The following is a 12,735-nucleotide window of genomic DNA, read 5'->3' on the forward strand; positions in this document are numbered from 1 at the left end:
CTAGTCATCGATAGTGTAGTTTGTCTAATCTGGCATTCAGAAAGCCCCATGTGTTGAACCACTAGGGATATGCCCTGCTGTTCCAGACAAAAAGGATCCACAACCCCACCCAGTTTGTTTCAGTACCCCATGACAGTGGTGTTGTCTGTGAGAATCTGCACAAGCCATTCCCTTGATGTAAGGTAAAGCTGCTTTTAATGCCAGTCGGATTGCATGGAGTTCAAGCAGGTTCACGTGTAGTCCTCTAATCTCCACCCCTCCCAGACGGCCTCCCCATCCCAAAAGTAAAGCATGTCACTACTGTGAGATCGGTTTGGGAAAATGTGAGGGGTCTACCTCCGATCCCAATCATGGGTCGTGAGCCACCACTGCAGAGCTTTCACAGTTCTCTCAGAGATCTGAACCATGTTGGAAAGGTTCCCCTGATGCTATGCCCATTGAAACTTCAGTTCAAACTGCAGAGTCCGAATAAGTCATCGGACATGAGTTACAAGCAGGATGCAGGAGGCCAAAAGTTCCAACAGACTCGGGGTCTGCTTCACCAAAATCCAGGACTGCGGGTGCAACATCGGTATCAGAGACTAAATATCCTGGACTCACCACTCAGGAGGATAAGTTCACAACTGCACCATGTCCAGAACAGCTCCATTAAAAGGAAGCGCTAGAGGAGTCAGGTGTGACTTCGGCATGTTTATGGTGAACCCCATCGAGTGCGGGAGGTTTACCGTAGTCTGGAGGTGGGAGATGACCAAATAGGGCAAGGCCACCTTTAACAGCATGTCATCGAGATAAGGGTAGACTGACACCCCTGATCTCCGCAGATGAGCTGAAACTACCGCCATTGCTTTCATGAACACTGGAGGGGCGCTGGGAAGGCCAAAAGGGAGCACAGTAAACTGAAAGTGCTTGTGGCTCACCGTGAACTACAGGCAAACACAATCGGAAAGCAGGATGGGATGTGGAAATAGGCGTCCTGCAAGTCCAAAGCTACCATCCAGTCTCCTCGGTCAAGGGCAGACAGGACCAGAGATAACGTGAGCATTTTGAATTTTTTTTCTTGATGTAGTGGAGGGTCCGCAGGTATAGAATAGGATGAAGGCATCTGTCCTTTTTGGGGACCAGAAAGTTGTGGGAATAGCAACCACAGCCCTCTTCTGGAACCCTCGCTATAGCTCCCTTGGCCAAGAGAGCTGTGAATTCCTTTCTGAGAAGGGATAGATGATCCTTCGTCAGTTGTTCGCCAGATGATGGAATGGAGGAAGGTGTTGTCATGAAGGGAAGGGCTCAAACCAGAAAGACACACAGGATGAGTTGGCAAAATGGCCCTCCCAGAGAACTGAACTATCCAAGCAATAATGCTTCATGGATGTGCAGAGGGGCACCCACATGACTGCCGGGCAAGTGTCTAGGACAAGGATTCTACATGCAAACTCAGTGGTAACAGCTTTGGCCCTGGTAGAATGAGCAAGCAGCATTTTGGCCAAAGCATAATAGATCTTAAACCAGAGCACAATCCAACAGGAGATGGGTCTCTTCTACACTAAATTGCTCAGCTCCAGAGAACCCAACAGAGGGATGATCATCATCCTGATGGTCTTTGGTGTGACCTATGTAAAAGCTCAGGGCTCTCTTGCGGCCCAAGTGATGAAGTATCTTATACTCAGAGGGGTAGGTGGAACATAGGACACCGGCAGAGGGATTGTTTGACGGACGTCGAACGGCGTCACAACTTTCAGAAGGAAGAATGCCAGTGTCCGCAGAACCAGTTTGTCTAGGGAAATAGGTAGTGTAAGGCAGAATGACACAAAAAGCCTGAAGCTCACTAACATGAAGAGCCGAATTGACTAATGAGAAACATGGTCTTGAAAGTAAGGAGCGTAGGGGACAGCTATGAAGTGGCTCGAATAGGTCATATAAGTCAGGACCAGATGGAGGTCCCACTGGGGCATGACAAAAGGAGAAGGGTGAAAAAAAAGCACAAAAAAAGCATCACAACTGGTGATTTAAACAAAGAGGGCTGATCAGGCAACACTAAGAAGTCCTAGAGGCCCAAAAGGTAACCCATAACTGTGCTCAGAGCAAAGCCTTGCAGGGCAAGAGACAGAACAAATAACAAAACAAAAAAAAAATGCTTGGCATGAAGTGGACCAATCTGGCAAATGGCGCACCAAACCATAAATGTTTCTACTGGTCCTGAAGAATGCCTATGAACTCCGTTTGGAGTCAACTGAAGACAGAAACATATTGACCTCTAAGGGGCTATGTTTGTTTTGAACTCCCAGTCCGCTTCTTTTAACCCTATCCAGGGGTACCATTGAATAGAATTATTGGGTCATGTGAGTTAGCTTTTAATTTTCACATATCTCCTTTGCACTCTGCCCCTCATTCACTTATCTCATTGGTGTTCCCCATTGAAAACACCCCAGGTCCTTGAAACCCATCTCCTTCAGAGGGGAGTTGTGGCCCACACCTAGGACCTTGGGCCCTGGTGTGAGGAGGTAGCCCCATGATAAAGCATGTAACTTTAGGCTGAGTGAGGGTTCTCTTTCCTTAAAAAAAGAATACTTTTCCTCAAACCATTCCCCCTAGATCTTTGAGATCGTATCTTTTGTGAGTTCTATGAATTGTTAGGGAAAGATACGCCCTTACCTGGGGTTTCTCCCGTAGATCCTAAATGTGATTTTAGTTTAGTAGAGGAAAGAGTCTCAGTCCCCACTCATTTCTTCCACCGTACTATTATGTCAGCCTGCCAGTGGTCATCCCTGCACCGGTCATCAAACTACTCCACTCCTTATTAATTCACCAGATAAGATGTATAATTGGACTGCCTAAGATGTCTGTTAGTGGTGGTATGGGAGCCCATGATTTTAAAGCCTGTTCCTTGATGGGACCGCTGTAGTGGCTGTCCTATTGGCTGGCAAGCGGAAATAGACTGAAAAGACTGAAATAGGCTATACACTGCACATACCTAAACTAGGTAAATTACTCCACCTACTCTTCTCAGGGATGCCCCACTCCACAGCCCGGTACTTCACATACCTCTCATACTATGTTACACTACTTCACTCCAACATTATGCCCAAAGTATCCCACTCAAAGACCTCCTGGGCACTTTAACAGCAAATAGATTGGCACCATAGGAACAGGCCAGGGTTCAGAAGGCTGGAGCCCCTTCGAGGACCCCCATCTGATGAATCACCAAGTATTTACTCAACCTAATGGCCTACCGGAGTTGCTCTTTTTGACACATGCTAGTATCCTCCCATATGTTAGTGTACACTGGGAGCCACTTGGAACCGAACTGGAGACTCATGAATTTATTCAAGCAATACATATCATGGGCCAAGGTCGCCGCCTAGTTAAATGGCTGTGCCAAGGCTTACGCCTCATATCTCGCTGCCCCACTAACCATCTCCGCACCAAGTGGAAGGAGAACCTCTAAGGCATCCTCCATGACAAAGAATGGAACTTAAGTCATTGATTAGCCCCAAAAAATTTCCCACAACTTTCGTTTCAAATGTATACAATTCGCATTTCTGCATAGAGCTCATCTCGCACTTCAAAAACTACATTCTATGTTTCCCACTGCCTCCTCTCACTGTCCCGGCTGCAAAACACAAGATGCAGATTTATTACACATGCTCTGGGCTGGTTTCTCATGGTCTCCTTACTGGGCAGCCATTCAGAATACCTTGGCGGACCTGATGGGGTCTGAACACTGGGGCACCGCCGAACATGGTTGACTGGGCTTATACCATAGGCCTAGAGGTTCCAAGGTTATGGCACGTTTCATCGACATAGCACTCATACTGGTGAAGAGCCTATTGGCAAGGAGGTGAAAGTAGAGTGAGGATGTGAGGCATTGGGCCACAGCAGAGAGGTATGCGCGAAGTAGAGAAGAATGCCATGAACTGTGGAAACACCCCATGGCATGGGACATGGTTTTTGATTCCTTTAAATCCCAAGAGGAGAGCACTGAATAGACTCCCCCCCCCCTATCCTTTCTTATAAGTACTTATCACTCTGCTCTCCATGCACAATACACCAGGATGGGCCTTCGTTCGCTGCTATGAAGCGGGGACCGTCAGCACTCATGTGTGGCCCACTGACATGCTCTACCTTACTCCACTGCTCACCATCAATTTTCTAAGTTTTTGGTACCAAGACAAGTGATTCAACATGTGCGCCTCGTGATGTCAATCAACATGCGTTTAACCCGCACACCGATATCCTTATTTTGTGCAACAAACAACCACATGAGTCGTATGATGAGAGTTGGGGAGAGGGTGGGGGTTTCATGTCGCGTTTGCATTGATGTGCATCATCAATGCTGGGAGATGGTCTTATTTCCTGCCATAGCTGTTTGCCCTTCATTCATTTATTCTACATGCCGTTATGTCAACTATGTCAAGTAAATGATCTTTGCCGTTCCACGTTACAGAGTGCATGTAACATTATATAAAGTTCAGTTACTGTACAATATATAGCCTCTTGTCTGAAGAATACACATCTTCTCGTTTTATGTATGCTTTTCTGGTGACAATTGGAAATGAAATAAAATTTGTGTTAAGAAAAAACAAACTCAGGGTCCTTAGCGACAGATTGCCCATCTCCTCTGTCTGTGTCGGGTATTCTCTAGCGAATGAGACTTTTCCCCTAAAAAATAAAACTTCCTTCCTCCACCAGGTGTTGTCCTTCCAGCCTGGACTTCTGCAGATGGGTGTGAAGGTTCATTAAGGGCAATGGGTCGGCAGCTGAAGCCAGCGTTGGTGCTACCGGGATAGCACCTGGTGGAGTAAAAAATGGAACAGGTGAAGTTTGGTCTGGTGCCTATGGTGAAGATTCAGATGGTGAAACGAGAGAATGAGAAATAGTAGGCAAGGGGAGAAAGGGAACAATGGCACCGTAGTAAATCCCGCCAGCAGCTGTCTGAACAGTAGGCCTATAGGTCCCATGGCACGCAATGGCTCTCAAGTGGAACAATGGCCCTGCAGGAGACGTCAAACATGTTCAGGAAATAAATAGGATCTGTTCCGGGACAGGAAACTCCAGGTTGGGTGAACACAGCTGAGGCCTGGGTGAGGGAGCCGCAGGTGTTGGACTGAGAGGAAAACATCTGAGGTCCAAGAGAGCACATTCGCAACTAACCTTTCGACGATCAGAACCAAGTGGTTCTGATCGTTGAAAAGTTAGTTTTTCAAGCGCTTTCGCCAGGAGGACTTAGACAATGGTTATGCCGGTGACAACGTCCTGAGACCAGATTTTCTTCTGGCAATTCAATCATCCCAAGATTGGGCCATGATGAGCTTGACTTTATTGGATCCCTTTACAGTGCATGCTCTAGCATTACTTGCACAACTTTGCATCAGTAAGATCCCATGAATCTGCAAGTAGAAGTATCCATCAGAAACCCAACATTTTCAGGAAGGCAGTTTATCCACAGCGTGATTCTCTTTGATACAGTGTTACATTTGGAGGCAGGCTTTACTGTTTAGCGGTACTAATGCAGGTGGCAGAACCTAGAGTTCAACCTTCAAGTCTCTGCAGATGAACCCATCGATTGGACTTAGTTGATGTATGCTCGATTGTGGCAGGAGATTATGGTAGGAGACCTATTACTCAGCAGCATTGCCCCTCTCACTAAGTAACATTTAGCTAGTGAGGTAGTTTACTTAGAATGTTCCCTCTTAGATCACGCTCTCCAGTGGTTTGGAATATTGTGGAATGGGGATGATCTGTTGGCTGACATGTTGATTCCAAATCACTGGCCTACCGTACAGGAGTTCTCCAAATCACTGGCCTACCGTACAGGAGTTCAAAAGATACAGTACGTTAAGTGTTCATCACTTTCTTTTTTAATAAGGAAATTCATATCACAAAGCAACCTCTAACCACTTGTTAAAAGTACAGCTGGGAGCAAAGGCATCTATAGGTCTCTTGGAGCTCTTCAGCTACAGATCATACCATCTGGAAAGGGTAGCGATGGAACTTGACAAAGCGTAAGCAAACCATGAATGACACTTGTAGATTAAGCAGATCTGTCTGATGTAAAATATTACAAACACAATTCTAACTAATATCCTACATCAACAAGGTGGAAAAAGCAGTTAACTTATTTCTTCTTGCTAAGAAGAAAATCCATCACCCCACTCCTCCCCAAATTCAATACAGGAGCCCATGAGCGGGCAATTTACAGACTGGATTTGAGGAATGCTACTCTATCATGTATCCACCCCCTAAGTATTCATGGAACCACTCAAAGTAGTTCTCCATTTGGTAAGCAGCACCCAATGGACCAAAACACTAATACTTCAAGACCCTCACTGGATCCCCCACATGGCCAGAGTGCAACTAAAGATCTGTTGTCTAAACTACAAGGAAATTCACACACCTCCCTGATAGATCACCATAGATTGCTAGTATTAATAACACTCAGGAATTGCTTATGGATAATGTAAAAAGTAGTAATAAGCAAGCCCACGCCCACTACATAAATCATAAACATAAGTATGTACTAAATACTCCGCATAGCATTCCAAGTCATGATTAGGACGAACAAGTTGTGCTCTTGCAAGGCTCATTAACGAGGGAAAAGGGGCACAAGACCATACTTAGTGTAAAGGGCTTGGTAGGTGAACTGGCGCTTCATCAATGTAAAGGCAATGAGCTTACCTTGCAAGACAGAATATTTCCAAAAGCCGAAAAGGTATCGTACAAGGCTTTATTGTCAATTGACTCATCCAGATTTTTAATGAACACATTTCCAACACCAGATTTTCTAAGACCTGGATCACGCTGAGACCACATAATTCGAATTGGTCGACCTTTAATCACTTCAAAATTCATTGTGTCCAAAGCACGTTCAGCTGTCAAATAATATGGCAAGAGTCAATTTGAGAAAAATAAAAAGCACCAGTTTACCACAAAGTGTTCCTGAGGACATTTTCAAGAATACAAGTAAGTTTTCAGTTTAGCATTCTAAAAACATTAAATAGTAAAAGATCCCCCTGGACAATACTGTCCAACAGTGCACAAGGAGAGGTAAGATCATAATGCTTCTTTCGATAGTCAACTCAGACTGAGAAGTTCGAAAATTGTAACAACAGCAGCATCAAATAAGAGGTCTTAGTACGGTATGGCAGGAAACAGGAGGCAATGGGATCACAGAGAAGGACATAAACTTGTTGGGGTCGGGTCCGGGAGGATTTGTGCAAACTCACATTGTGTGCCCATGATGACTGGGACTTCAAGGTTTTTTTGAAGACTCAACAAGCCGTAAGCTTTTCACGGAAATAAGGATACCAATCTCTGGCTACAATAAGGAGGGTAAGCACATAGGAAAAGCAAACTAGAAGTGTTGCAACATCTCGTACGTATTTTCATGAGGCAAGGAATACATTTGTACTGCAGGGAAACTGTTTATTCATTTCAACACTTCTGCATAAGTCGATCAGCTTGATAAGACTTTGAACTATAACCACCTTACTCATTACTGCCTACATTTAGGTAGCATTGTTTCTTGAAGATGCGCCCATTCATTTCTCCTTACGGCCCACCTTCAAAACCAGTTTCACAGACAAGTTGATTTGCTGACTTATTCTTTTGAAAACCGGTCACCATACAGCGGTGGTAATGCTAATCCCAGTTTCCATCAAATTCCTACTTCCTTGTCTTTATTCGTTTTTTAAACTGGACTACCTTAAATTTTTCTAGGCTTACTGAGTACCAGTTCTACCACTGCAAGTACCCATGCCCAATGCTAAACATATTAGTTTGTGTTTTTTTTTACTGGATGCCAGTACCTTAATCCTTTCTGTGTTTTTATCAAGTAGCCTTAGTGCACGTTCCCATTTAATCTGCCATCACATCAGCTTTTGTAAATCAATTTCTGTCTTACCCTCGGTTTTGTGATCAGTTGGCAAAACCCTTTTAGAAGTTACAATCCTTTGCCACTGCTTTAAATACCTTTTCCCTCAACCAATCATTTCTGGTTCCTTTCTCTAGACCTTGGTGCTCTGATTCTCATTAGATTAACCTGTACTGAAGACGAACCTGACGCTCCTCTTAGGATTGAAACATCAAACACTAGGGACTATTCATGGTATTCCATGTGAATACTCTTGCTTTGTACAAAGGCTCCAGCATCAATGCCATTTTTACCCTTCTTTGTTCCTCACACCCCCTCGTGTTTGACTGCACATTTTTAGGTCGAGTTTTGGCACCAGTGTGCATGCGCTACTCGCTCTGCGAGACTGCGGTAGTAGAGTATGGGAGACAAGCTGCTCCCACTTTCTGCCCATATTTTTCACTGGCTTCTGTCTTTGTCCTTCGTAAATGCTGGTGTGTGATTCCATAATAGGCTTGTTAGTCCCGCCTTAGTACGGCCATGACATCATTGGTATCCTCCCATGGCTACTGGCCCCTTTACTTCGTAGTTACATGGTGCATGCACAATTTTCAGTTAGGAGTTTCTCCTACAGCACACAAGGACGACGTGCCCAGCTGGGACAATGGCAGAGCAAAATTTCCAAGCCCCGCACTTTAATTTTATTAGCAGCTTCAAAGCTGCATCGGCTCCCCCACAAGCTACCGACGCTCCTCCCACGGTAAAAGCCTCTTCTGGCCATAGTGATCATCCACTGAGCTGGGCTCCGACCTGCCCGCACCCCCTACGTTCCTCTCCTCTCCTGGAGCAGCTGATCAGCAGCCCATGTGGCTGCTAGGACCCCGTGCAATGCATGTGGCTATGCTGGGAAAGCAACGGTAATGGCTGCCTCCTATTGCTCTGACAATCCTGTGCAGCAGACTTTGTCTCTGTCTGCCCCTGCTGCACATTCCTACCTGCAGTGCACACACCCCACCCCTGCCCAGAGACCTGTGCAAATCAACCAGCCACACCTGGATCAGATGTCAGCAGCCGGGGGTCCGGGGTGGAGGGGGTAGGGGAGAGTGTGTGGGGGGTGTAAATGTTTTCAGTAAAACCACACAATGTTACAAAGATAGCGGCGCTTCGTTGAACTAGTGAGCGATTTTCCAACAGTGGTGCTTTCACAGTAGAGGTAGGCAGAGAATAGGAGAGTATGGAGCAGTGGCACTAGCCCCCCTTCCCCCCCACCACCACTACCACCCTCCCGCACCCTCCCCTCCCACAATAGCTTCTAGGATTTGCTTTGCCTCCATTACTATAGAATGAGGGGTGTTATTGAAAATTAGAATTTATATGCAAGAAAAAACACAAGCTGTTTTTTAGGGGCACATCTATCAACTGCACAGCAGATGCAGTGGCACCGGTTTCCATGGGTGAGAGGGTCTCATTCGCCCCCCAAATAGCTAATACTTCCCCAACTGTTGCGGGCGTGCTGACCTATGAGCCCATGTTTGTTTCCACTTTGTCCCACAAACTCTTCCTTCACAACTTTTTTTCAATTTGATATGTAGAGGATAAGTCCTAAAATGACTCTTGAGGGGCCCAGTTGTACATTTCGCCAAAGAGCCCTTTGTTTGAATGGCTCTGGGGACAAACACCAGTGTGCTCATGACACGTCACCCTCTGAACACGAGCGCTCTCTTAGGAACGTCTGCCTATACCCAGGGTCACTGCAATTATAAAAGCAAGAGAGGACCAAACTGTTTGGCACAGTTTACTAAACAATGAAAAGGCGCATAATACAGCGTGATTGATTTTATTACCTCATCCTTTTGTAATTTTAACGCACGTTAACACAATGTGGTCACAGGGTTCACATCATTAGGTTGGCCCTGCCCATACATGGAGATTACTGGAAGGGTCCATGCACTGCTAACACGTACTACTAATCCTGCAGCAAAATATATTGTTTGCTCCACTCCATTTCCTGTTCATTCATTATTCCATTGTACAAAAGACGGCTCCGTGGTCTAATGAATCTCCCTCTACTAGTCTGTGATTGATCTCGTGATTACAGGTTCATATTGTTGCAGGTTTAATCAGTCTGTCATCCTTCCGAGGTTGATCAAATGAGTACCACTAAGTTATTAACAATATATTGGGCACCACCTGCTGGTCACCACCCCTCGTTTAGGCCTGGCTCCCTTTCAGACACTTGCCCTCACAAATGTTCCACAAAGTACTAGACATGATTTGCTACTATCTAACATCAGAAATGCTTTTCTTGAATCTAGTACTTTCCCAAATGATTGAAAAAAGGCTAGAGTCATTTTCAGGGTCCAACTGGTCTACTAGGTAATAGGCAGTGACTGACTGGCTGCTCTGACAGGTCAGTATGTAGGGCTGTTTTATTGCCTGCCAGGCTCTGTTTGGATTTAGACTTTCTCTCATTCTTTCTTCACGCTACCTCTCACTTATGTACGAAAATAACTTTCTCTAAATGCCATCTCTCGCTTTCTATCACTTTCGCACTCAGTCTCACATAAATTAAAAAAAATTCATTACAGCACCATTGGCTGTAACGCAAAAACATGCGAGACCTGTTGCATTCCAAATGCTTGTTTGGAATACTGGAGGACTGATCACCATTAATTCAAGTAGGATTGATTTATTATTTAATTCCTACCTAAATCAATTTTTCGTATATCAGCAGAGCGCTTTGTGATTTATTCATTTTTCACATTGGAGTCTCACAGTTTAACTAATAACTACTTCAGTTCTAACACTTGAGCCTTATTGTATTTTTTTGTTCTATATAGAGAGCAGTGATGGTACATAAGGATAACATCAGAATCACAAAAGACATGGAAATTGCAAGGGAAATGCATACTATGTACATATACCGCAAGCCAAAGATTTCCAATCTCATCCATGAAAAACAGTTTACCCCTTTGCTTCATAAGAAAAAGGTTTATTAAATCAAGAATCCTTACTGAAAAAAGTAGCTACAGGACGCAATGGTCTATTTAGCCTTCCTTTTATCGAGTGATGCATGCTTTACCTCCAAGGTATGTATGCGCGATTTGAGGACAGTGAGTATATTTGCTTTGAGAATATCGCATAACATTATTTTGAACTAAAACATGGTGTCAGTGAAATCAAGCCCCTTTTGCCAACAAACTATGATGAAGAAGGATTTCAGTACCCACAAAGTACCCTGAGCTTCAGCAGGGTGATATGAACCCATTTTCCCTACGTAGACCGTAACTTCCTGGTCCCCTTACTTCGAATATTTGGGTAAGTCCAAGTGTTTGGGCTGAGATCACAAGGTTGTGTTCCTCAGAGGGTGGATTCAGTGAATGGGAGGCCTTGCAATCAGCACTACTTAAAAAAAGAAAGCCATATAGTGCTGATCAAGTCTCTGCCCTAAAAACTACTAGCTGTCCCAATCAACTTAAATATTCCTTAAAAATGTTTAAAAAAATATATAGATACATTTGAACCCGAGCCCACAAGTTGAAAAAAACAAATGGTGAAAGAAGCAATATAGGTACACAGTGGGTAAGATATAACCAGCACAGCAGATGAAAAAAGTACAAATGGGTGAGGAAATAAGCCAGATAAGTGATTAGCACCATACAATCAAATAAGAGAGCTAAACAAAGAATAAGCTGGATGACGGTCTAGGGAGGAACAAGCATGGTATATGTGTGGCTCATGGGGGCAGGTAGAAAGTGCCAAAAGTCAAAAGAGAGACAAGAAACGTACGAGTTACTCACCTTCGGTAACGATGTGTCTGGTAGAGAAGATTCTAGCCACAGATTCCTTAACGTAGAATTATCCCCAGGCGTGAGACCGGATCCGGAAACTTGTTACCCAGCATCCCTGCGTGCCGGGTGGACGGCATCACGCGAATCCGCCCAGGAGTTGTACGTGACGTCAACGAGGTCACATAAGTCGTCCACCCCCCCCCCCCCCCCGCGAGCCTACGACTGTTTTCTTCAGAGAACTTTCCGCACCACAACACTGAGCCATAAGACAAAACTGTGGGAGTATGGGAACAGTGTGCAAAAGAGCAGAAAAATTGGAAAAAGGAATGGTGACGAACACCATAAGGAGCAGTGCCAGACACAGCAGTACCTAAAGACAGGGAAAAGAATAAAGAACAGAGTACAGCCCTGAGCAGCCACCCTGCCATATGTAAACAGACCCCCCCTGGAGACAGGGAACATGTGTAAAATGTCATGACAACATGTAGCAGGAATACAACCCCCACCAAAAACAACAAAGGGGAACCAGGTCCAAGACAAGCAGGAACGACAAACCTCCAAGGTAACCCCAGCACAGAGTGCGACAACCCGACTAAATAACAAAGGGCAAAGGCATGGCCGGATGACCCCAACCCAGAGGATAGCAGAGGGACCAGAACCCTTCGCAACAAAGGGGAGAGGGAGGGGAGGGAAGAGAATGAAGGCAAGCCTCAATCCTGGAGAAACCAGAGCATAGGGGCACAGGAGTACCTATAAACCCATCCTCCAATGTACCAAAGAGGAAAAGAACAAAGAAACAGGACGAATCATCCTGTCAGAAAGAGGGAAAGTAAAACACTCACAGAAGACACAGCCACCCACCGGAGGTGAGTGCAGAAGACCAACCAAGGGTCCTCGCAGAATGGGGAGGAAGGGTAGGCCGTGAAGGAATCTGCGGCAAAAATAGTCTATACCAGATACATAGTTACCGAAGGTAAGTAACTCTTACATCTGATAGAGACTACTAGCCGCAGATTCCTTAATGTAGAATAGATACCCTAGCCATACCCATGGGAAGGAGTGTCTGCGAGAGGACCCCGCCTGCCTGGACATAACAGA

General features: G+C 45.1%; 1 protein-coding gene across 2 annotated transcripts in view; it reads right to left on the bottom strand.

Moving 5' to 3' along the window:
• Nucleotides 1–12,735, bottom strand: part of LOC147706109 (embryonic polyadenylate-binding protein-like) — a 552,087-nt gene that overhangs the window by 488,092 nt on the left and 51,260 nt on the right. The window contains exon 3 of one of the 2 annotated variants that reach the window (XM_086929033.1): nucleotides 6,673–6,866. The exons of the other annotated variant lie outside the window; for it this stretch is intronic. Within the exon in view, the coding sequence (XP_086785159.1) occupies nucleotides 6,673–6,866 (194 nt within the window). The remainder of the gene's footprint in view (nucleotides 1–6,672; nucleotides 6,867–12,735) is intronic. 2 annotated transcript variants of the gene reach the window in all.

Source organism: Lissotriton vulgaris, chromosome 7 (assembly GCF_964263255.1).
Source record: "Lissotriton vulgaris chromosome 7, aLisVul1.2, whole genome shotgun sequence".
NCBI lineage: Eukaryota > Metazoa > Chordata > Amphibia > Caudata > Salamandridae > Lissotriton > Lissotriton vulgaris.